We start from the raw sequence: 26783 nt of genomic DNA, 5'->3' as shown, positions 1-26783 counted from the left end.
CAGAGAATCCTCACCTAGCTACTTCCGAAGATAACGGTAGCATTTGTGTCGTAAATAAATATACCCATGTTGGAACTGAAATTCGTAAGTTTGTCCATTAATAGCATAAATGCTATGTGATGGCAATTTTACATAACGGCATTTTTAGTTTTGTTGCTTCGAGTATAATGAAATATTAAGGTAATTTATCGAGTCACATTTACGTGCATACACGTATCATATGCATATTGTCCGTGGTCACGTACTTACAAATTACCCGCGGCACATTTTCGCCAAGCGGGCGCATTTGCTCTGTCCATTTTTTGTAAATGGCGGAGGATTGTTCTACTCTGTTACTCTTCTTGCGAGCATAAACATATTAAAGAAATTGCCGGGAAAATATACATCCGAGCTCGGATTTATTACTTATATTTGTGTTTAGCGTAATATACATCAATTCAGAGTGAAGTTTAGTTATGTTTTTGACTAATATTTTGCTGAAAAAGGCAAAGAGCAAGTACGTCCCATCCTCTAGATAAATTGTTTGTATTTCGTTTGTATGTATCTATATGTGACATGAATTTTTATTTTCAGAGAAATCATGGTGTTAATGGAGAGTATGGTTAGTGGGCATAAATATGTCGCTGTGAGGGAAAGACTGGCAGAGAAACTGGAACTGATCCGATTTGATCCCTACAGTAAGTTTTTAGGATTTTCCATTTCTTGAGGATTCATTCGTTACTGACAGAAGTGATGCCAATAACATTTATTGTGTTTATTAACTTTTTAATCTTTCAGTTCGGAAAGATGCTGTATATAAGGAACGGAAAAAGATCAGAAGTCTATGAAGAGGTGATGTGAATTATTTGACCCCCCAACATTGTATATAAGCCGTTATCTTGTGTCTCTCGTCACTTTAATGTAATTTTTTGCAAATTAAATGTAGAAAGATATTCCAGATTCATTTGATTATGGTATATACCAACTTATTTGGAGGATAATACCCCACAGTTCTCTTATCTGCATCATCAGTGCCTTGAAACATTGCCTTATCGGAAGTGGGATAAAATTAACGTTTCGAGAGCAATGTGGCCATACTTTTGTATCCCCGTTGCAGTTAATAATTCACCTCACAAGTGTTGTTACATTTACTTTAAAGAGAAGTGCCGTGGTCAAAGTGGTATTGTCTTGAAACTAAGAATATGATTTGATCTCTAGAGATAAAGATATTTTACTCAAAAGTAATTTGAAAATTATAATGCCAAAAAGGGTAAATAATCAGTCATTAGTAATCAGTTCTTAGATGTGCAAACTCTAGTCATTGAAAACTATTATTACAATCGTATTGCTTGTCCTAAACTTAAGGCCATAGTACTTGATGCTCAAACTTCTTGTGTTCCTGTATATTTTTGTGAATGGTTTTGACTGAAGGGAACCTACACTAATACATGTGCCAAATTTGAACATTTTATTTTCCATCCATTCATTGATGTGAATAGGTTACTCAGTGAATTTTTGCATTAATTCTAAAGGCCTGGTTACACGATACATTAAAACGTACAAGTTAATGTATGGATACGAAAATGCACCATGTAACCACCCAATTTTGTGAACGGAAGGTAGAACCTGTTCTAATTTGCTTCATGCCATACTCCACAAAAATCATTCACACAAACAGATATTAACTTGTACATGTCAATGCTCCTTGTAACCAGATCATAAAGGGTTGTTTACAGGATATATCAACAAGTATGAGTGAATGTCTAACTGTATGAACGATTTTGGTGGAATGAAGCAGGTAAGTATAAACGCATGAATCAAGTTAGAACAGGTTCTATTTTCTGTTCATGCCTTCACACAAGTTAGATGGTTACATAGTATTCATTCAACATTTACTGAAGTACAAGCTAATGTGCTGTGTAAACTGGCCTTGTAGGTGTTCATGATCCCAGTGAGTTACTGGATGTTGAATATACCTTCATTGTTTGGCAGCATCGAATGACAGAACTGATAGTATTCCTAAACCATCGAAACAACTACAGAATTTTCAAGTCTGTCACTACTGCAACTAGGTGTTATATATTCTATGAAAGGTTGAAAAATAATAATACTTCAATCTACACATCGCCAACAAACCAAAATTGATAGCGATTTTTGGCACTAAAATCGCTATCAATAATCAGCCCTCTTAAAGTTAGCAGTCAATGCAGCAGCTGCCTTTGTTTTATTGCATTTACCATGGCAAATTCTAGACTTCGACTTATAGGTATTAAGGACTCTTTATCAACTAGATTATTTGTCTTCTATCCTCCATAGAACGCTCGATGACTAACATCTCAGTCTCAAGTTGTATCTCGGTTCTACAGCTTCTCTAACCACGGGTGTCACTTTTCGACCCTCTTTGGGAGCTTCGTCTTCCCTCCATGGTGGTTGAGGCTGCAACTTAATTTCCAGCAGGGGGGAAAGTCTGTCTTCAGAAAGTAAATTCCATTTCCTAGCCTCCATTTCCATTTGTCAACCTCAAAGGATCCAATCCATTTTGGAATAAGTCAACATAGGATTCCTGTGGCCGAGTTGGTGGTTCCTCCGCAGTAATAGCTGTCCAGGCTGCAAATCTTCTTCAGCATCTTGGTCTTCTTGTTCAGCTTCCTTTTTAAAGTGCTTGGTTGCAACTTCATGCGTCTGGTGAACCTTTCTCTGGTGACTCTCAACTCAGGCAGTATAGGGGATTATCGTCTTCTTCAGCAGCCTCGATTCTCTAGTCACCAGTGCATTAAATGGGTCTTCCTGGGAACAGCTCTGCCAAAGAGTAGCCAGTGACATGATGAACTTGCTGTCCAGTTGAAAAAAAGAGACTCATTCAGGTGCTGGTCCCTTCTGTTTTCTGCAGCTCGTTCTTTCTGTGAGGTTTGTCAGAGGATAATAAAGAGGCTTAGTCTGGACACTGGACAGTGTTCAATTCCCCATGCCTCTAATGGTTGAGCCCACTGTGTTGAAATGAACTGAGACCTGTTGCTAGTGAAAGTACATGTTTTTATAGGATAACCATACCAACTGAACTTCCGAAGATGAGCTGATTCTCATCCAATCTCACGTAGGGGGGTGGGGGTCCTGGGAAGTATCATGTTATTTTTTCGCAAGGAACAGTGTTTTCAAGAAAACTGGGTTGAATTGAGTGAAACATGTTTCTCTGTTAAAATTAATTACCCAAATTGTTTTTTTTTTATAAATCCTAAGCAATGTGGCATAGACTAACATATTTACACTGAGAACACACATTTTGAACAATCTCACATGAGACAAGAGGGCCAAGGGTGGAGCCTAATCTCATGATATCTCACTAAAGGGGTCGGAGGGAGTCCAAAAAATGCCAAAATCACTGCACGTAACTACGGGACACCCCCAAAGCTGAAAGCCCTAGAAACCCATTACCTTCCAAAAATAAGGCAGGCAGATGGGATTAGCAAAAATGGAAATAACATTAACAGGGAAGATAGCAAGCCCCTCCTAAGTGCATTGAAGCAAGTTTGCCATGGAATTCACGTTGCTTGAGCAGCTAATCATGGAAAATCAGACCCCTATGAATGTGTTTATTAATTGGCCAAAAAGCACTGCTTCACCACAACACTGGCCTGAAATAGCCAACTGCAAAACTGTTAACCTAAGAAATGATAATGCATGGAGTAAAACAGCAGAAACTGTTTCATTTAATGTCCAACAGTGAATAGATACATGTTAGGTTGACAAAAATAGTAATAAATTTCTCTCATGGCACAACTCTTTGATTTTTCAGGAATTATTTTAAAATTATTCAACAAGTCAAGGACTTTGAGCAATGATTTTGTGGATATCACTAGGTTGAAGAGGAGACCTCATGAGTCTCCTTTTGAGAAATGCAGCGTGGTGCATTTAGAAAACTATTCAAAGTAGTACTTGGGCAAATCCTTTCTTAGTGGAAAGCTACTCTGAGTTCCAGGTGTTGCCACAGATAAAGTGGCAAGGTTACAAGATCGTTTAATAACATCTTCCATAGTCAGGTTCTGGTGGTTGGCTAAGTAATAAGCCAAAGCTCCAATAAAAGCATCCCCAGCTCCCTGAAAATATGTAATGGGAGTCATGAAACAAAGCATGCATTATTGAAACTGATTGTTTCCACACATGCGGAAGGTGCCTTTAGTTAACCAATACTTCCTTTAAAACAATCATATTACTCTCTATTTATCTGAAAAATTCAGCGTAGAATTTGAAACAGTCATAATTATCTTGGGGTGAAAAGTGCAGTCATTCATTTGCTGTGAATGAAGATTACCAAGGAGTTTTTTTCACACCAACCACAAATGTTGGCAAATTTCACCTTTACCTGCACACATGGCTGTAATTTAATTTTCTTGTTTTTATTAATTTACGATACTTTGTCATTCATGAAAAATTGTAGGATGCACTTACCGTTGTGTCAACGGGTGTTACTTTATTTGCTGCAACGTGTTTGATTTCTTCATCTTCCTTATTAAATACAGCACCAGCAGCTCCCAATGTAATAATTATAGTCTTACATCCTAGTTCTTTAAATTTTTTTATTGCTTTTTCAGCTGATTTCACTGAATCAACTTTTATTCCTGTCATTATTTCAGCCTAAAAAAATATTTTGGTTAGTCTAAATAAACCACCATAAGCATAGTATTAAATTTTATGAAGGTCTTAAATTTTTTATGCTCAAAGTAACTCACTTCAGTTTCATTTACACAAAAGATATCAGCTGATGACAGCAACTCTGGGTCCACATCTGCAACGGCAGGTGCTGCATTCACAATAGATATTCCTTTTGGTAGATGAAATATCTTACTTAAATAAGGCATTTGATGCATTCATTGAATTCATAATTTAATATAAAATTACGATCATGTAAATATGATAAGTTTGAAATTCAGACACTGGATATAGTGGAATGATAACAAATATGTATTACCAATAGCAATTTCTCCTCCCCAGGTAGAGTTTAATTGAATGCTTATGACTTGTGGACTGAAGTCCTCTTTTGAGCTGGATAATTCCATTTGTGGGAACAGCTGCGTATGGAATTTTCATACAGTATTTTTCAAAGCACTCCCATAACCTCGCCCATTTACTTCAGGACATCAGTCTATATCAGTGTGCAATATCTGTATACAGTCCATATCAGTGTCAGACAATCAGTGTAGGTTTAATTGTTGAATGCTATGGAAACCCCGATGTAAAGGCTAAATACCACTGTTTTCGGTGGCTCAGCAATAAATGTACAAAACATTTGCTGTCAACCTCACAGCTTTTAATGAGAGAGGCAAACAAATGGCAAGCCCTTGCAAAATATTCAGTGACTCACCCTGGGTGGGCATCTCTTCCTAATGGCATTGGTACGACTATTCATTCCTTTCCGTACTTCTCTTTGCCCAGACTGACCAAATGCTCTCCTGTTCATGATTCCTCCCAACTTCCCTTCCACTCACAGCTCTTTTGTGCCTTTAAGTGTGCCTTTTTGAGGCTTCCCAGGAGATTCTACTGTTTCTGTTAGCAATACTACTTTATTCTAGATGAAATACTAACTCCATATTCTACCTCTTACAATGGTAAAATATTACAAATTTAGTTTGGTGATCAATAGAAATATGTACACACTTTCCTAAATTTCTTTTCTCGTCAGGCATTACCTGGAGACTGGATCTCCAAAAATTTTGGGGGCCTGCAACTCCTTCCCCTTGCTCACTGCAGTCTTGAAATTATCTATCAATAACATCTCAAAGATCATTTTTCAGTGGCAACTAACTTAGTACATAGTTCACTCTGAACTTCAGAGTGAAATTAGCATCACTCCAATAGCAAATCATAATATTTTTTTCTAAAAAATATTTTTTCTAATTTTATGAATTTAATTTATTTATCTACAAGGTACTACCCCGTAAGTAAAGCTATAACTTCACAAAAAGTAATTATTTTGCATAAAATAAACACATTTTTTGGTGTATTATGATTCGTGCATTGATGAGAAAATACATATTTGAAGTACTTAATGGTGTTCGGCGAGATGTTGTGGAACGTATTGCAATGAAAAATGAAAAACTTCGTTTAAGTCCACAGTATTTATTATCGTACGACGCGTTTCAGCGAATCACCATCTCTATCACCTGATGATGGATGATGATAGCTGAATGATTTTTCATTTATCATTATATACTTGAATCTTTATGGGCATAATCTTGAAAGTACAATGGTACCTTGATTATTTGTTGTTCGATTAAATCTTTCAAGGATTATCCACCTATTACTTCCCCAACCAGCCCTCCAAACTCTTCAATACTCTCTTTTATTCCCTCTTTCTCACCCTTCCCATCTTAAAATGACAAGTGTTTCAACAGATGTGTAACAAAGAAGGCTCGACACTAAGGTCAACGCAAAAATTATCATGAATGAATTATCAGCCTTTTTAGATCATGTTTGCAGGTCCCTCTATCAAATTAAATATAGAGGGCCCACTGTAAATAGAATGACAGAGGATTATGGCTCCACATATTCCCATAATAATATCAAACTTTCAAAAGGACATTTTGATATGGTACAGGTCATTTAAACATAGAACTCATTTAATGTGAATGATTACAATAAAATAAAAATTACAGAGAAATTAATTTAAGCCTCCTTAAGATTGATTTGGCCACTTCTACTGGCCATTTAATCACCCATGACTGGTGGTGATACGACTTTTAACATTTCCCTTACCAGTTCCTGCCTCTTTTTTCATCTGGAGAGCTGCAAGTGTAGTTTCAAGTGGCGTCTCAAACTGGCATACCAATACTGGGGCATTTTTAATGACATCTGCAGCTTCATTCACATCTTCAGGCGATAATTTGGTGTTTGCACCTGCTACAATTACTATTTGGTTTTCACCTAAAATAAGAGTACAAGGCTCCCAATACATATGTAAATCATTTAAATGGCACTGAAAAGTTATATACTTTTACTCCGATGAATATCTTGGGAAAATTTTCCTACGTTTAATTATTCACAGCTTTCACATGAGCAGTACCTATTTGGTATTTTTAAGGAGAATTCCTGGAGATTAACGTAAGTAGGGATTGAAAGTACTGTAGAATTCATGAGTAGCCATCATTCTTAGTTAACTATTGAGTGTTAAGAAAAAATAAATTTCAAAATCAGTAAAGAAAGAGAATTTGGCAGTTATTTTGTTAAGAGAGAGAAAAAAATAATCAAAAGAATGTAGGTGGCGAATATGCTACAGAAATTCAATCTTGAAATACACCCAAGTAGCAAAATCTTATGTAAAAATTATTTTAAAATATATTGCGAGAACATTTTAAAATGATTTTAACATCATTTTGAAAACATATTAGCTTTCTCTGTTTCAACGTTACAAATCTTTTTTTCACCATTTCAAAATGATTTTAACATAAGTTTAAAATATGTCCTACTCTTGTATAAGCTATGAAATATAGATTTTAAAATAGTTTTAAAATATGTTGTAACTAATTCAGCCTCTTTTAAAAATGATTAATTGCTATGTTAATATGATATAAGTAAACACATGTTTGAAATTTCGAACTGTGCCAGGAACAGTAAAAAAAAATTTCCCACCTAACAATTATCCTAGCGCCAACAGACATGAATGTTTTGAAGGAAATGGTACATGCATCGTGACAATTACAGAACCTCCTTCTCTGCGTGCTTTCACGGAAATCTCACCATTACCATACACACCTTGACATCTTGGAAATCAAATGTCAGAGTTTGGATTTGAAACAAATTCATTCTAGAAACATGTATACTCAGTCCTTATCCCTTTTTAGTATGCAATAAAGCACATATTGAGAGTGTTTTCAGGTGTTCCTTGATTGAATTCTCGGATCGTTCACTGTCCATTTTTTGATGATATGCCTTCATTTTGGGATATTTTTCCCAGAAATTCATTATTTTAAATTTCTAGAAATATTATGGAAAACTGCCAAAAAATACTGTTTTGTGGATTTCAAGATGGCGAAATTCAAACTCACTTTTGAAAAAAGGGATTCATTTTTGGTAGACAAAGTCTCCAAAATCATCTGTATTACTTGTTTCATGTAAAGCTACTTGCCAGTTACCACAATCACCTCCAAGGAATGAGAATGTTTATACTGGTTTATTTTATCACACTGGTATGACTAAGATTGAAATGACCTAATTATTTCAAAATTATGTTAAAATGATTTTAACATTATGTTAAAATGATTAGAAAATAATTATCAAATTATTTCAAAATTATTTTAAAATGTGTGTAAAATAATTTTGAAATTGTTTTAAAATAATGTTCACATAATTATTTTTCCGTGAAATTAAAAAACGAACGTTTTTGGCAAAAATAAGCCATTACTTCCTGCATATCCAAGAATATACTATCAACAAAATGAGATCAAATGGTACAAGACTTAAAAAGAGCAACGCCTAATACATTATTTTAAAATCTTGAAAAAGTCATGAATTTAGCCATCTTATGATATTTTGATTTTAAAATCATTTGAAATAATTTTAAAATCATTTTTCAATATTCTTTTGCTACTTGGGCATATCTATGAACTTTTCTATGAAATATATATCTTGTTACTTACCACTGTCTGCCACAATAATTGTGGCTATTCCACTCGAAATATCATCCGTTTTCTTAATAAATTTAGTATAAATCCCAGTTTCCTCTAAATATTTGATGTAATTAGTCCCAAAAAGATCATCTCCTACCTAAAGTAAAGGAATAACCATAGAAATTATCATAACAGCAAAGAGTGTAGCATCTTTTTAATTGTATGTAAACATGTTGGTCAGAAATTCTCAACCACAGATGTGTAAGCAACTACTCACATACGGGAAGAGATGACCTGTGAAAGGAATAGACTGAGGTAACTGGGTTTTGTTTTAAGTTTATGAGATCCTTCACTCTAATTAGGTAATTCGTCATCTAAATAATTTACAAACATCATACCCATCCATCAGCATAACTTTTTCTTCCTATCACAACTTCACCAAACTAAACGAATCAACAAAAAACACTGTGAGTAGTTGTTTAAAAGGCAAAATGCAGGTAATTTAAGAGTATCCTTTAATTATCTATCCTTCACCAGATTTTGTGAATACGAGCTGGCTTAACTGTAACAAACTTTTTTTCACTTTCTTTAGTTAATGATGCCATTGAAGAAAAAAATTTCTAGGTCCACTCAGAGAAAACTGAATTTCTCAAAGATTTCTAAGGGGAGAACTTGAGTATCTTGATCTCCAAATGGCTTTGGAATGCTAAGTCAACTTTGAAACAGAGTGGTACCAAATCAAAACAATTACATAGGTCTTTTCTAGTTGTGGCATAAATTTTTAAAATACACACAATAATGTATTTATCGAAGGAATCTGCACCACCACTAAATTCTTAAGGCCTAATTACACGACACATTATCCTACCCAAGTTAATGTCTAAAGCATGAACAATGTTGGTGGACCAGAACAGAACATGTAAGAATGCATGAGCAAAATTAGAAAAAGTTTTACCTTGTGTTCAAGCATTCATGCAAGTTGGGTTGTTACATGATGGATTTTAGCATTAATTATCACATTCATGCATGTACTTGCACTTGTTAATGTATTGTGTAACCAGGCCATAAGGATATACTGTATGTTATCATCCACCTATCATGACCTACTAATTGGTTTAAAAATTAAAATGACAAAGAGGTACCAGAATGTATATCTTCATTCAACGATGAAAGAGTGGGCATTGTGTTTCTACATGACTACTAGTGAGTCGTTTCAATAAAATCACCAGCAGTGTTAGGCCTGGACTTAATTTGGATGGAGTATTTGCACCTTAAACTAGGCGTACTTGTATCCTGTCTGCAAGTGGCAATCAGGTCAAGCATGGGGTTGGAGCAATGAATCAAGAAAGGTTCAAGTGCTTGTGTTCCCACCAAAGTCCTACCAACCTCTGAATCTCCCAATCACAAAATATGCAACACAATATATACCAACAGTAGTTTTCCTCATTTGATGGAATATGTCGAAAACTAAGAACAGAGCAACCTTGGCCTTTAGTCTATCTGGATTGAAACCCATACAATTATATCATGCCTGTAGACAAGGTAAAGGTCTTCTACCGGATCATTCTTAATAATATAAATAATTATCCTAACTCCCATCGTTTCTGATAATGAGACGATTTTTCCGATGCTGTCAACAGTAAGTACATATTAATAAAGAAGCAATCTGAGAACATTTCCCATCATTCCTGCCGTGAGCGCTTCTTTCAACCAGGGGCAACTCGAACTTAGAAAGCTTTTACTGGCATTTTTCATCATCGTCTACACTATATATTACTAATTGATAAAAGAAAGATAACCACGCAATGTTCTCTGCGTCTTTTTTCGTACAATTTCATCTGCATGATGTTAAGTTCATTTAGTACACAAAAGAGAGGTAAATAGGCTATCATAAGCATCTCTGTAACGTTAACATATTGGCGATTTTATTATGAAGAGAAATAAAAGCCCTAATCGCAATGAATTCCACAACTCGCGCTGAAGACGAAAACTAGAATGGCCTCACAGGTAATAAACTAATTATTAAGTTCCAAAATTAATGCTTACTACAGAAAGGGATTTTAAAGAAGCTATCAGCATAATTACTTACTCGAGCAATGAGCGTAGCTCGGGTACATAGCCGCGATGCAGCTATGCATTGATTTGCTCCTTTGCCACCAAAACCTTGAACGAATTTGTATCCATGTAGCGTTTCACCAGGTTTCGGGAGACGTGGCGCATAGCTTAAAGAAATAGACATTCAGAGATAAACGCCTGAGTTCTGCAATTACGAATTAAATGATTTACTAGCAATAGTACCTGCTAAAATCTATCATGCAAGACCCTAACACAACTACTTTCGAATCCATGTTGTGATTTCTCCAACGTCACGTTATCTAACGCAAGATAAAAATCCGTCGAAGGTCAATAGTAGATGGTGTGCGCGAAAAATATAAAAAAGCTGGAATCATATGGAATGTTTTACTCCTATCAACACGCTGAATTCGCTGAAATTTACTGAATATACAAAGATGTCGCAAAGGGCAATTTAAAATATCTGCCGGCGGTTTCCCATAGCAAATTGTGGGAGAACGGCAGAAAGACGGACTAACTTGACAAAAGAAAACCGTAATTCTCAGTGCCGTTTGCCTCTTGGCGTTGGAGCGTAGTCCGGTTAGTGAAATCGAGTTGATAAGTATTATTATATTTGGTTTATCGGTGGGACGGTGTTTGATAGACATCAGCACAGTTATCAAAGCTACTACAAGGAAAATTATTTGTTTAGACAGTTTTTGCTTTGCAATGAAGGTACAGGATGACTTGCTCTCCATCGTCAAGAATTTTGGTGTGTCACGAAGTCTTCGATGAAAGCAGCCTACCATCTGAAGAAGGTAAGTTAAATGTGTACCCTCTAATTGAACAACACTCAGCGAAGTATGCTTGCTTAGTTGCCTTCAATACGCTATTAACTTGTGTCTCGTTGAAAGGAGTTCGTAGTCACTCGTACCGTTTGTGTAATGTCGTATTTCCATTCGTGTAGTTTATATTCTCACTTAGAACTGCATATTTGTTTTCAATATGTATTTCCTTCAAATTTTCCCTCTATTTTCGTGGTAAGGACCGCAATTAATGAAAACTTTTGTTTAAGTCATGGCTACATTATGCAATCATGTTTTTTATTGCCGATAAAAGGAGTGACTAAATTTTCAGTGGATCTCCATGCTACAGCTGTTTGTCCTTTGAATGTACCTGTGAAGATTGACAGCCATAAATGCTGGTGAATCAATGACGCAAAAAGTTATTTGTCCAGCAAACAACTAATTTCATTATATGTTAAAATCTACAATAGGGATTTTCATGTCTATATCAGACTTTGAAACCAACTCAGCTGTTGAAGAGAGGCATCGAAGTGATACCAATTGAAGGACCAAGTTCTCAACTTGTTTCAGTTGTTACCGGAGTCAGCGAGACAGCGTGTGAATTTCACCCCTATCTACGTTGAATGTTAGCCCGCCTTTCACCGTCTTATGTATATAGCATCTATATCTATTTTTTTTCGCTATATGTGTTTCAATTTAAATTTGATTCCTCCTTCCCGTCAAGATGACGCATGAGCTCTCAAATTAGTCTGTTTGATTTCTCCCCTGCCTAACGGCCCCCGGTTCAAGTTATCCGTGTCCCGTGTCATATCGAAAAAATGATTTTCGGTTTTTCGATATGCAGTGTATTTTCCTCCCATTTTAAGTCATCTGGCATTTGCTTTCAGGTGGTATTCTTTTTTTAATATATGCAATATGCAAGGCAATGACAAATACGCGAGCATGAAGTTGTTAATACAGTTTAAATATGTCCCAGGAGAAATATTTCATCCCGCCAGGGATTTTATGACCAAATGGACCCCGAGTCTCCTTTACGTCATATTCTGTCACGTATTTAACTGGTTATATAGCAATGCAATGTCCTTTATGGGTGCTCTATTGTGTTTATCATGGTGTAAAAGAAGCCATCCAGTAATTTATTGCGCATTTTTTCTAGAGATACTTGTCGTTTTCGACAGGTTATACCATGGTTTGTCGGGCTGAATGTGTTTGCTGACCACATGAAACGTAATTGTTAAGTGGTGATTGTCAATTTTTTACTTGAGAAACGAGCTATTTAAATTTAACTTTGGACAAGGAAGTAAACAGAATGTTCAGTCGCTGAGAACTGCATGTAATTGTAGGAATATATTTGTTCTGGATTCTGGACTACGATTGGTGTCCCCGGTAGATGTATGCCATCGACAGCACGGGTGCGGCATCGTCGCAGGACGATGCAGTAAGATATCGTACAGTCTTTAAGGCTTTTTACTACAACCAGGAAGGTTATTTTTTCAGCATCAGCCATAGCGGGAATATTGAATGCATTTGACTGTGGGGGTTGCTGTTCTCCCTTCTTATTATCTTCCCAATCAATTTGTTTGAATCTTTATGCCATGCATGTGCTTCCGATCGAAGATCACAGACATTAGGCTCTTGAGAACATTATGGCTAAACATGACAGAAGTGTGATCATCTACTTGTTAGTAACCAATGACGATACTGTTGAGATTTACGAAATTCCCTTCCGGTTTCCCTTACCGACTTATTTGCGTTTATGATTACCTAAGACAGATCGCTACATTTATTCATTCGTCACTCCTTTTTTTGTTAGTAATAACAGTAGTGTAAATTTTACGCCAGAATTCCTATGTATTCATTGTCTTTTTTGTTTTCGTAGACTTAAAGCTCAGCATAATGTCCCTCCCCCCGGGAAGGGTTCATTCGGAACAAAAATTAAATCAAACCCTTACCGCGCTAATCAGAGTCTTCCAGTCGAAGTGGCCGGGAGGATTATAATATTATGCACCGGTTAACTTAGGTTTGCATGGAACATTTTGCGAATCATTGTGCTGCCTGTCCCCCATCTTTGAATTGAACTTCCTCCCTCTTCTATTTCCAGGAAAGGTTATTATCATTTCATTATCTTATTCCTTCCTCCTTCTTCCACGCTTACCTCAAATTTTCCCTCTAACATTGGTTTTCACATCCCCTCTCGGCTTAGTACTCGCTCCACCCGGTCCTTTTGTCTCCTCCACATCTCTCCTAAGAGTTTCCTCGCTCGCCATGTCGTGCACTTCGTCTTTTCTCTTTCTCCACTCCTCCTTCCCTATTATCTTCCAGACCCACGTCTGTAATGCGTCTGATCTTTTCCGCACCGTAAAGCGCCACTTTCCAGACCAGACCTTACATTATACTTTTATTGACGCTCATTCGTAACGATTAGCTCTTTCCTATTGATAAGCACCTCCTCGGCTTAAGCAATTCTCTTCCTGCTTCTCGCTCTGCAGCTACAGCTTCCTACCGTATTTCCTATCCTACAGTTGTGATAGGTGCAGGGTTGGAATACCTCGGTCTTATACGTATACCATAGGAAGCAGCTGGAAGGGATCCCGTCTCCCTCAATGGCCTTTTATGAGAAAGACCGCGAGTCTCCACCAGATTTCCCGAACGTCGGAAAACGGGATGGGATGATTAGTTTATGATGGATGGATTAGTTGTTTCGCTTTTAGGCATGGAATTGGCCGAACTAGCCCGTATCAGAGGCGAAACCCTCCGGTCACTAAATATCCGTCTACTAAAGAAAATTTACTTTGGATTACCACGTTGTTGTGTTATCTTCTGTTATCCTAGCCCGTTATGATTCCAGCACTTCTTTCCTGATATTAAGGTTCGGATGGAGAAAAAGAGAAAAACTTTCCCCCGCCCCGAATAATTTAGTTTCGTATTCGCATCACGATGTCGAGTGAACTGATGAAGTACTCCGTGCGCCCGATATTGCTTCTGGAGCTGTCCCAGATTCTGGTGACAATGAGAGTGCGCCCTCGCGCGGCAATCCGGGGGATTCTTATCCAGCCAGGCTGCGGTCGAAATGCCCTTGTTTTCGTGTGATTTATGCGGGGGCGGAGAGTGACACCCACTGGGACGGCTTTCTGCCTCCCCAAGCCTCCGATCTGATCGCTAGTTTAAAGAAGATAGAGGAGAGATGAGATTAAGCGAATGCTCGCCTCTCTCAACACTCACATTTTTCCCTTTACGAGACCTTAAAGTGTGATATAGTTCCCAAAAAAGCCCTCTTGGAATGCTAGTAGTCCAGTATGACTGTGATGTTAGTTACGGATGACTTTCAAGGCTACATAGACATTGCATCAACAAGAAATAATGTGAAGGAATCACGTTTGATTCTGGTAGTTACAGTTTTTTTCCAAGGTCGCATTGATATCGAGCCAATTTTAATGTCTTAGAAACAATTTATAACTTCCACTGGTTAACTGCGCCTATTACACGAATTGATTCTAATAGCATGGCTGCAGAGGAATATTCCAGTAATATCATTTTCTATTATAAATTGGAAAACTATCATATATTAATATTTGGTCCACCAAAATATTGGTACTTAAATGAAATTTTGTTGTCTTTTTCGAGGCACCATCACTTAGTTCACGATAGAAGGGAATGTTAGTTCCTGCAAGTTTTTGGGGGGCATTCGTGTATGTATTCGTTCAAGGATTGAGGCGTTAAAGATTTTCATGAAATAATTGTAATCCCTCAGACGTCTTCTTAGAATCGCTGTAGTTTTTAGGGAAAATAGTATATTTAGTTTAAAGCTGTGACCGTGTGCTATTTAAGGTTTATGTTTCTGAAGTAATGACCATAAGAATTATATAAAAAGTAAAAATATTTTGGTGTTTGTTTTGTTCATAAATTAGCAAATGAATTTCAATCCGGGGCGAAAGCAGGGCTATTGAAAATCAAGCGTGATATATTGTGGATGAATACCCTCTTTGTGTTGGTTCTTACTACGCGGAGGTATTGTGGGTGTGTTCCTATCTCCAGTTTGTTTTACAATTTTATAGGTTGGAGAATGTAAATAACGCTGCTCGTGTATATATGGATCAGAAGGTTGTTTATAAAACGTAAAAAGCTCTGGGCTTTTTTAGCCAAATCTCCCGTAGATTAGGAGTATTTAAGTAGGGATGTGAGTTCCGAAGTGTTGAAGATTTCCGAAGAATTGTTATCTAAATGTGGGGTATGGTTTTCTTAATACTTGGGTCTTGGCTTAAGAAAAATATTGCGTATGCTCTTTAGTTTTAATGAAAACCTGGTGGATTAACTTATTATTTTAATTTGAAAAAAATGATTGCCAATCTCATATTTAATGCAAACCTGTTAATGTTGCTCTTAGAAATTCTTTGATTACAATGTGTTGTCATTCATATACTTTCATGTGAGCCATCGCCGTACGTGCATGTACATATTGCCTGTGCCGGGAACGTGAGGCACCAAGTTGCTCTGTCATACGATCAAATTTTGATTATCTATTGACGCCGTGTGATCCACTACCGCGCGTTTCACGAATGTGATGCGTGAAGCATAAAAGCTAGGATGATAAATTCTGGGAAATCATTTGTGATGAGTTAATTGCATTTGAAGCTTACGCAGTTCCTGAAATACATTTCTACTTTCATCAAGTAATGTCTTAGTTAACCCAGTGGGAAACCTGAGGAGCCTTCCAAGAGGCTGTACGTCAGGAAAACACCCGAGACGACTGTAGTTGTCCCTGGTGGCTGCGAGTTACTTCTATCTTCTCCGAAGGAGAACATTTTACGGCGAATGCCTTGGTGAGGTGTTGGGATTAAAATGAGTCAAAATCGTGAGAGGATTTTGACTAGAGTATTGCTAAGTTGCGCAACCCGATGATTGGCTATAACGTGAGACTCAGATTAAATCCTTTGAAACAAATATTTGAGTGTCAAGTGTTATCCATCATGAGGATTTGATATTTCGGTGACTACGGTAAGTCACAGACATGTGGCTAATGCGATTCTCACTGGTTTGTGGTTGAAACTGCGAATTGGTTGTATATATTCTTTCCGAGTTTTCTCATCCGTTATCTTTTACGATCCAAATCTGCTTATTCGGTATGAGTCACTCATGCTTGAAATAAGGAATGCTAATGTGCACCAGCTATAGGAATGTCTAAGTTATTTTTATTGTGTGTGGGATCATCCTATGCTTAAAATCTATATTGGTGTACGTTGAAAATCATTTTTCGCATCTTTACTCAAGTTGCGTAGGTATCTCCCAAAATATGCAGAAAACCATCTTAGAGAGCTTTTATACCTTGCCATCGTAGTTTTGAACGTGCGGAATTTCGCGTGTGTAACAATATACCTTTGTGTTTGGGAAAATATTAAAATACATTTCGGATATTTACGGGACAAATAACTATCCGAATAACCGATTATAAAGGGAAAATCAATTTAGATACCTCATAGATTAGTACATTAATTTACATCCGTTTGATTCCGCCGTCGTGGTTTCATTTTCAGACTGGTAGAATTGATTGCGTAGAAAATTTCGTACCAGCACACCTATTTTAAGAGAAATAATTTTCTTCAACTCTGGCATTTAGTTTGCCATTTGGGAAAATGGCAACTTTTTCAAACCTTCTTCACCATTCCTGGATTATTTTTTGCCATAGAATATTTGTTACCGCGCTCAATGGTAATGAACATTGAGTTCTCCTTACATGCAACTTTGGAAGCTTATTCTGTTTTATTATTAAAGATTTTCATCGGAAGACAAATATTTCTCTGGTGGAGTTTTTATTTTGATTTTCTTTAGCGGAAGCAAATCCCAGAGTCTTAAATTTTGTGGTGACGGACTGAATGGGAAACGGCTACAGGTTGGTTTCGTTGTGCTTAGAATTTTAATTTCTTTTACCGAGCGAAAAAATCGAGCGTGGAATGAGTTCGATCACCCTCGGATGTAGAATTAGTTCAATTAAAACGGGGGAAAGAAGACAAGTGCTGCCCCTCGAACGCGTCATTCCACACCTTTCATTTTTCCTATTCACATTTCACCTTCCATTCTCCTGGACTCGAATCGCTCTTCAAAGTGTCCATTGTTCTCTCGCTCCTGACGGCATGACTTTATTAAAGGAAGAGTAATTGTAAAGGGAACATCCTGAAGTTTCTCGTGTTGTTTATCTGCTAATTAACCCTCTTGATTCACTAGTGGTGGTGAGTTTCGGAAGGTCTTTCTGCTTCTCCACCGGAAAATGTCTTTGAAATGGTATATTGTGCTTAATCGTCATTTAGTGCTTTCCGATGATAATCCTCAGCGGTTGATGTCGTTCAATTGCTCTATTTTCTCCAACGCTTTATTCCATAAGATTTATCCGCTTTCGTGCATTGTTTTATGTTCTCTTCGTGGTAAAAGTTTCGTGCCTCAATAGCCTAAATGGAATAATCGACAGTTTTCATGCTGATCTTATGAATATTTTTTTCGTATATTTATGGATTATTTACCGTTGTATAATCATACATGCCCCGTGATAAACTTGAGCATTCAGTTTGACGATTATGATAAGCGAAGAATGCCATTTTAAAGGCAGGAAAATATTCCTTTGTAAATCTAGTCCAGTGTTCGTGGATTCCTATGCGTAAGTGCGTTTTCGCTCCAAAGTTCGGACATTTGAAATTGGGATGAGTGTTCTGTGAAATTGTAATTACACCCACGTTTTTGTGACGGAGTTTTCTTTTCGTGAAATTTCTTTCGTGAGTTTTTTTTTTCATTACAAATGTGTGCTGGTGTACTTTACATTTTTACATTAATATTTAACACTATCCTCATTAAATGTCGCGAGTACTCTATTATTTGCCTTTCAATTGTGATTATTTGGACATCTTTTTGGTATTTGCTCCATCTTTTGGTGTGTGATTTTTATTCGAATTTCGCCGCTGGAGTGAGCTCTTTTTCGAATCAAATTATCCTCATGGACTCTTTTGAATTATTCCATTTACTCTATTTGGTATTAATTATTATTCGTGTTACTTTCCACGCATATCTTTTTCGAAGGGCTTCTTACTTTCAACGCCTAAACTTTCGGAAATGATTGCACGTGCGTGGCTCTCAGGATCTCTTCTTGACCCCTCGGGACTAAGCTTTTCCAGCCTGTTTCCCTTGCCCCTGGACGCCTCTTCCCATATTATATCCCGAGGGAGAGAAGTTTAGGAACTGATTTAGGGCCCAAAGCAAAGGTTTCTTCCCACACCTCACTGACTATTTGTGCCGCACGTAATGTTAACTGGGCGTTGAAGCTCCTTCTCCTTGGTCTCCGTCTATCTTTTGGGACAATATTGTGGCCGTTTTTTATTTTTTTATTGCCATATATCGCTCATCAGTTCAAGTGCATTAAACGAAACAGTCACTTTATTCATTATGTTATTACGTCGTTTTCTATCGAGTTAATTTAATGCATTATAGCCCTGGTTTATGAAGAGGTAATCTCTCCCGTTTCGTTCGAGAAATGGGTTGAATCGATACCTTTGTTCTTCTCGTTGATAATGATGAGGACAAAAGTTGTTGCCTATTTTTCAAGGATCTATAAATTTTGCGTGGATATTTTCAAGGAAAAACACAGCATATGCGGTCGATAGAGTCACACACTCACCCACATGGATCAGGATTCTGGTAGAGCCCGTCAAGGTATCGAGGTAAGGGCAGGGAGAAAAGAAAGGACCAAAGGATTAGCCGAGGAATACTTTGAAAGAGGATTACGAGCCAAAGCGGGAAACCTAAAAAAACATCAATGGAAATAAAAAGTGTGGGAATTCATGAGAGCATGGGAAAAGAAGAAGAGAGAAAAAGAGTTCGAATGTAGAATCCCAACCAACCGAAGATTTGTCTAATTTTCTTCCTTTTCCTTGCGGGAGCCGTATTTATCCCTCCGCAGTACTCTCTCGAAATGTTTGGCTCGTTTGGTGTGGTTATGTATTATGTCGCTTTATTTTGGTGTGTACATTGTCATGTACTGTGAAACCTGTCTTTAATGCCCATCCTGCTAATCGGTTGAAGAAAAGTATCCACTGAATAGAAGATATTGCTGTGAGAGATGTGATGTTTAAATGAATGAGTGATAATAAAATGAAGCTAATTTTCTATCTAAAATGGCATGCTTATCTCGCTAGGGTTTTAAAAGTTTTAATTACAAGTATGAAGGCCGCGAGGGGGAGGGGAGAGGGTCAAGTGGTTCAAATCATTGACGAAAGAGTGGGAAGAGTTTCCGGGTTTTCCATCGGGTGCGAGGGTTTCGACGTTTCGGGGGCGTGGTGGTCTGCCGTTGTCTTCTGGGTGATGGAGCAACTAGAAAAATTCTCCGGTTTATATGGAGAGGGTTCAAAGAGGTCATGTGTGCTCGCATTGGTCCGTTTCCCCGCAGCCTTGTTTCCTCTCCTTTTAAGTTTTTTTCATCGTTGGTCTCCTCGTGGTGCTCAGCTTATGTCTCATCTGGATTCCGATCTGATATCCGCGGCTCCTTCAACTTCTTGATCCTAGTGCCTGGACCTAGATCCTAGTAGATCCTTTGCAGGGAATGACCCTCTCTTACAAGTTGAGTCTGTACCCGAACTCAAGGCTGTGCTCGGCCACCGCAGACTTTTCATGTACTCGCTTGGAATAAACAGACGCATCTCTCATTGTCTTTCTATTTTACGACCAGTCTTCCTGACGTACTTGACTGAGATCCGTCGTCACCCCACCTATATTTAGGGTAGATCACAGTGTTAGACGTACCCCCTACAACTCCCCCTCCGAAATAAATTCCCCTCTTCAATATTCCCCGAAAAGTTTGTTCTGCTACGCCCTTATCGTGCAGAAACGCCATTGCCAGGCATGCGTGAGAAGCAGTGCTGGATCGAGGGAAGCCACGTGATTATTTAACAATCCAGCTCCATTTGGATGCTCTTTTTCATGCTGAGTTTCTGTCGTGGAAGAGATCAGTTCCTTAGCGATATTCCCTATAAGAGCGTGGAAGTTAAGATTGGGGCTTCAAGTATTTGCTCTTGACCGGAAAATTAGTCCTGGCCGTTGAAGGAGTCGGCCTCTGAAAATAGGTGTAATGGCCGATTGCTAATTGGGAAATACGTTTGTTTGGAGAGTGAATTGGCCGCTGAATAGAGGTGGTCGTTAGTGCAGGTTCCAGTGCGCATTTCTGTGTTCAAGCTTACTTGGCTCAAAAAGTATCATTTCCTAAAAAATGTTAGATAAGGTGGAAGGGAGGCGGCGTGTTTGAGACGCTTCCGTACTCAACATTCGCGAATAATCTTTTAATCATTACGGAGCTCTGTTCTCGTAAAAAAAAAACTTCCATTCGCCTCTTATTATTTCAGCTTCTTTTCACTTTCCTCTCATTTCAGTTTCGTGACTGATAACTCGAGAGCCAATAGTTTTCTCCTCGTTGTGTGTATGGTGAACGAAAATCTGGAAGGAAGAGAGAAATGTTTTTTTAATGAATGAATGATATCCTGCAAGCCCTCGGAAGGCTGAATGGCAGGCATATGCCTTCATAGTTAACCACACGTTGTTCATCATCACATCACATAAATCCCATTAAAGGCATCGCTTCGAGTACCTCAGCTGTGGTACGATGACAGCTCTAACTAGGGTATTCGTTGAATACCTCTGCGGTTGTAGTAAACAGAGCCACTGCGCAATCATTTAGGACAATATCGGTCCTTTAATCGGTCAATAAAGGACCTTTACGGACCATGATTTAGGAGATTGGTTCGGGAAACGTAGTAAGTGTTTGTGATTTTTAGGTAAATATCCGAGTGCACTCTTCTAATCGTGGTTCATCGATTGGCGGCCAATATAGAGTAAGCCGTTAGTGCTCTATTTTTTGGAAATTGCATTTGAAAATCCACATTTATATATATTCTGGGTCTTATGGCGATGGCAGTCTGAGAGAGTGAAAAATGTTAGAAAATGTACGTTATTTTGGTAAAAATTGAGTTGAATGTTCGTGTGCCTTATGGATCATGATGAAAATAAGGTTTAGGTTCGTCTCCGGATAATTTTATGAGTTATCTGCAAATAAATGCTGTAATTGAAGTCAAATCACGTTTGTCGTACGATAATGGTAGCTGTAAAAATGCTTGCTTTATTATTGCGAGTTTCGAATCATCCTCATTCTGTCCCCTTAATTTGCTTTTCGTTCCATTTGGATACCGTCTATTATAGCAAATTTTATTTGGTGCATATGCAAAAATTATATATTTTGAATCGCGCAGTGTGGAACCCTCCTTAAAGCCAGCGTGAAATGTTTTCATTCGCCTGCCATGTTTTCTCGGAATCCGTGCTCGTTACTCGTGTTCTCTGCGCTATTCTTCAACTGTACTCTATGCAAAACGTAGGCTTTGGTTGAAATTGATTCCCTCCGGCTATCTCTCTCCTTGATATTTCCCCATCCCTCGTTTTCACGTCCGTTCATCTGCGATAAAGCTCTTTTTAGCTTGTCCTTTTTTTGCAATGTAGCGACTTATGGCGGGATTCGTGTGAAGTGAGGACCAATAAAAGCTTGGGAGTGGTAATGTAGTCGTAAGAGATACTAAAATTATAATATTTTATTCAGTGGTGGCCACAACCCACCCTTGCAAATAAGAAATTTATTACCCAATCTAATTTTATTCTGAAGAAGTTAACGATTCCATTTATATAGTCGGTACATAAATTTCTTTAAACTACTCTGAATTTCAATGAAATTTATTGGCTTAGATTGATTATATAAACGGATAATATTTTAATTTATAACTAGACCTTAAATTTGTTAATTTAATAATTTTTATAGTATTTTCTCCTCCTTTAATAACTTAATCGGCGTACTTCAAGACCCTATATATTATGCAGTATATATTTTACCCTCTTCATAGGAATCATTTCACTTCTCGTTCGGTTCCATTTCGGTAAAAGCTGAATGGCACAAAATGAATTAAGATACTACCGCCGATATGGTGGAACTGCACCATGTTGTACTGTTGAATGACTCCAACTTAGAAATGTCACGCTGTCGGAACTATCTCCATATAAACTATTGTATCAATGAACCGGAAGTTGAATTGACGATGTATCAGCTGAATCTTAAATCCAAAATTAAATTAGAGGCTTGCACCTTGGCGTATTATTATTTACGGCCTTTTCAACCTTTATAACATGTATTGTTAAAAGATATTGACTTAAATTTAACGATTGTTCTCAGTGATTAAGGAGTAGATTACGCATAGGACGAATTACCTTTTTCTGAAGAAGTGATATCTAGAACAAATGCGAAAAAGTAACTTTTGCTGGTAATGAGATGAATTTATGATAACATATTAGTATTTATGTATTAATTATACCATTTAGGTTTGTAAAACTTTTTGCGTCAAATTACTAAGAGAAAGGTACTACTATCAAATTCAATTCTCTGGGAGAGGGGAGAAGATGATGCTAACTGGCAAATAAAAATATATGCAAAATGAGGTTGCATTTTTGGCAGGATATTATCTCTGTCGAATGTTTTGCTCGAAATGTATTCATTGCTTTCGCAGTTGAAGCTGATGTAATCTCAAAGGAATGCATATCTATATACGTACGTAGCCCATATCGATTTATGTCCACCACGTGTGGTGTCATACCCCACATAAGACTTCCGTTATGTCTTATGGCTCGCTTTTCTGGGACTCTCACTTCGACGTTTGGGTGATAAATCGACAGTTCCTGGTTGGAAACTCCTTCTACCCGACATTGCGTGCTGTACAAACCACCACGCTGCCGATGTGTGCTGCCTGTATCTCTTTCCTCTAAGCTACGAAAAAAATGACATGCAACGTATTTTCCGGCGACAGCGGATCTTGTCGCGAGCGAGCGAGCGGCCTTCTGCGAACGGATGTGGTAAAAAAGAAATGTCGGGGTAGTGGATTGATTTTTGTTGGGTTTCATTCGCGAGCGGAATAGAGCTATATTCCTCGATGATAAATTCCACGAGTTGTTGGTGCAGCTTCTATGGTGCTATTTTTTGTGGTTAACTTAGATGTATTTTACTTGCTATTCTTTTCCCTATTAAGAGGAATGGCATTGTCATGCTGACGAGAGATGGGCTCCTATCCCATGGGCCGAGGTTGAAATCCAGGTGAAGACGGAAATATTTCCAGCGATTGATTTTTGTTTTTTTTTCCAGACTTCTAAAGTAGAATTCCGTTCGCCAACTGTGCCATTAATGCGATATTCCCGTCGCGCCTTACATTAGCTGATATCGTCTACGTCAGGTATCCCGCCGAAAATTATGCCTTGATGCGCTGACAACTGTAATTGTTGGAATGTTGATCATCTCCCCAAAATCATCAAAAAAAGCGACTGAAGTTCAGAAAATTCCATGGTGCAACGAAACCGTGAATAATGATGTACGCATGTTTGCTGGTAGAGGTGAGGAGTGAGAATCTGATTCAGAGTGTGAAACCGAAACTTTCAGCTTTATTTCACGATAAATTTGTTCAATGATTCAACGGATGCAAATGTCCGTGGCGACGATTATTTCAACGAGCCAGTAAATGTGACTCCAATTAAGGGCTTAAAAGCATAACTTAGATTGAAAGTACAGCATCCTCGGTGGTGCTGAAGAGTTCGCGAGGCACCCTGTCAATTATGGGTGAATGCATGGAGTGCTTCGTGCATTTCTTTTTTTGCCCGTTGCCTGTGACCTCGATCCCTCACTCGAAAGGAGTTTGTGAAGAGCACTTGGACTGCGGTGCAGCGTCCGATGAATGAGGCGTTTAACGGCCACAGCCCCCCTTTCTCCAGATTACGCCGATACGTATGCTGAGCGCTCACTTCAACCATTCCGTAATAATTCTGGCCAAAGAAAAAGTAAAAGAACATCCCACTTCGTCGTGTATGTATCGAACTGCTTTAATTCTCTTTCTCGTGAGGAGAGCCAGCTTCTCTGTAGAGGAAATCGTGAAAAAAAAATGTTGGAGCGGGCTTTGGTTGTACTACTTGAACAGTCCACTTATCTGTTCTGTCATTGGTGTTTCTTAAAGGTTATTGTGATGATTCGGCGGACAAACGTACCTGATTGCTCATTTGTCTGCCAACGGTGGTGGTGGAGAGGGAGGAGGAAAAAAAGATGGCGATCCAGAGAAAACAACCAAGGAAGAAATAAGAGCCACTTTTGTTGTTGATGTGAACTGGGGGGAGAGGGTCTTGATGGATCGAGATACTTTTGTATCCGTTTTGCTGCCTTTTACATTGGGGTAGCACTTCATGTCAAAGCTTTCGATTAATATTTAAGTATAATACCAGCATAATTTGTGGCCGTAGCCTTTAACATGCATAAGTTTAGGACCAAAATTTGAATAATGATTACGAAATGAAAAAACTTTGTTTCATTCCACCAATTTATTTGACGGTGTTACTATTTTCGACGCAGCGGTGTAATCATCAGATACAAAGAGTCGAATTTGTATCGGATGATGACGCCGCTGCGATAAAAGTACTAGTCTGTGATAAGAAGCAAGTCACCCGACTTTTAGGCGCCCTGTGGTCTAAACGAAGAAATCAATTTCAGTAAAACAAAAAACACACGAAATGAGTTTATTTCTACGTTGTATAATTTACCATCGGCCTCGTAGTATTTCCTATACGTAATTTTTTCTCAAGAGGTAATTGAATCATGGTTTTCATCAGAAGGATGGAGTACAAACTTTCTTTTATTTTCGTCATAGTGTTCAAGTTCTTATGTCACCTCGCCGATAATCGAGTTGTACGAATGTGAATTCGGATGAAGTGCATTTTTATGCATTCATTCTACTTGATATTAGTTTAAAACTTGTTTTTTCTTACTTAAAAGAGATATTTTGGAATATTCTTTATAGTTACTGGGCGAAGGGAAAAATATTTGCTTCTTTTTTATTTTCTCTGCAATAAAATTTAAAAAAAAATGCTTTGGCGCTGGGACCATATCGCTGCGTCACATTTCAGCGATTTCCTTCCAGTTGAATATCCATTGAGATCGAAGAGTCATTTTTCGTATCGGTTATCTCTAAGGTCAAGCCTGCGCACGGCTTTGAGACTAAAGTGTGTCCTTTGAACATTTTTTACGTTTCCGTTTTCCTGTGGAGGCAGTTCCCAGAAAACTCTGTTAGACGCAAATATTGATTGTCATGAAAGCATGCAAAAGTACTTCGCTCTCTCCGCTCGGTCTTTTAAAAGCCCTCTAAGCATCCCGTGGAGTTCATTAATTCAAATCTACCTTAGTACATCAACTCATTCAGTTTTTGACTCAAATATTGCTTTTCTTTGTTAAATTAGAACTCTCCATGAGCTAACGAACCAGTTTCTACTTGCGATCATCACAATGATTTGGGTATCTTCGGTAACCGTTCGCGCGCGGCGTATAGATTGCAATTATTTGTGAAAATTACTTACTGGTGGTGACTTAGAAGAAGCTTGTGTGTAAGGCAAATTTTCATAATTCATGCAAGATGTTTGTGGAAACGTAATGCTCATAGCTATCAAATTTGAACTCCCAACTTCCTAAAAAAATTTCTTAAACTCAAGTTATTTTGTTATTCCCATGGTCACAATTCTTTTTTCCAATCTACCCAAGTTGTATGGCAGTGAAATTACAGCAAAGCTTAGCCAATTCTTATTTTCCGATTGGAATCAAAATAGAGAGCAATTATATTTATTTTTTAGTTTCCTTTCAATTCTGATATTCTACGCATGCGCATCACGACTCTCAACAATGGAATGGAAAAAGTCGTATTTGAAATTGTGATAGAGTGACTTATTGCAACGACTTGTGTATAACAGTTACTTCCAGGTAAATCCAGCCTAACGATCTACTGACTGGGCTACCACGCGACGCCTCATCAGCTGTGACAAAAATCTATGAAAGTGGTGTGAAGGAAAACGGGACGCCATTTGTTATGTTTTGCGGTCCACAATGCTGTCCATGTTCCTCCATTCTCGTCGCAAGAATCAAGCGTACTCCATTTTATTTCCTCATTTGTTCTTTCGAGGTTGAATTTATCGCATATGAGGGCTGTCCTTTTCAGCCGTCAGTTACCTAGCGTCGCCCTACCTTTCGCTGGAGATCATCCTTAGAAATGCCAATATTTTAAGACGTTTTTGCTTTTAAGGTACCTTTTCGGGTCAGACTTAAATTCGAACCCAATTTTTAGTGAAGAAGGCGTTTCAACACTCTAGAGAAACCTATTTTTCCGAATAAGCAGTGTTCTCAATGTCTTGGTACGATTGTATGTACGATAATATTGAGAGCTCTGTGACTTCACCGATTATGTTTAACACAGACTCCGTTTTTATT

The 26783-nt window shown here is 37.9% G+C and overlaps 3 protein-coding genes across 5 annotated transcripts in view; 2 read left to right on the top strand and 1 right to left on the bottom strand.

The window, feature by feature from the left end:
- Window positions 1-266: 266 nt before the first annotated feature.
- On the top strand, window positions 267-932 carry LOC124153392 (39S ribosomal protein L33, mitochondrial). The gene is made up of 3 exons (XM_046526516.1): window positions 267-496; window positions 574-677; window positions 778-932. The coding sequence occupies exons 1-3, from the start codon at window positions 456-458 to the stop codon at window positions 825-827; spliced, it is 195 nt and encodes a 64-aa protein (XP_046382472.1). The 5' UTR covers window positions 267-455; the 3' UTR covers window positions 828-932.
- A 2731-nt stretch (window positions 933-3663) lies between these two features.
- On the bottom strand, window positions 3664-11111 carry LOC124153386 (ribokinase-like). Its single transcript, XM_046526508.1, has 7 exons — window positions 10878-11111; window positions 10669-10801; window positions 8610-8736; window positions 6730-6897; window positions 4707-4798; window positions 4426-4611; window positions 3664-4073 (listed from the first exon to the last, which is right to left on the bottom strand). The coding sequence occupies exons 1-7, from the start codon at window positions 10925-10927 to the stop codon at window positions 3897-3899; spliced, it is 933 nt and encodes a 310-aa protein (XP_046382464.1). The 5' UTR covers window positions 10928-11111; the 3' UTR covers window positions 3664-3896.
- A 102-nt stretch (window positions 11112-11213) lies between these two features.
- Window positions 11214-26783, top strand: part of LOC124153385 (centrosomal protein of 164 kDa-like) — a 92359-nt gene continuing 76789 nt past the window's right edge. For 2 of the 3 annotated variants that reach the window (XM_046526506.1, XM_046526505.1), the window contains exon 1: window positions 11215-11449. In XM_046526506.1, coding sequence (XP_046382462.1) covers window positions 11374-11449 — 76 coding nt within the window. In that variant the 5' untranslated portion in view covers window positions 11215-11373. Of the gene's footprint in view, window positions 11450-26783 lie in introns of all 3 variants that reach the window. The other variant, XM_046526504.1, reaches the window with a different exon arrangement.

This window comes from Ischnura elegans, chromosome 2 (genome assembly GCF_921293095.1).
Source record: "Ischnura elegans chromosome 2, ioIscEleg1.1, whole genome shotgun sequence".
NCBI classification, from domain to species: Eukaryota; Metazoa; Arthropoda; class Insecta; order Odonata; family Coenagrionidae; genus Ischnura; species Ischnura elegans.
This window is presented reverse-complemented; position numbering and strand designations above follow the sequence as displayed.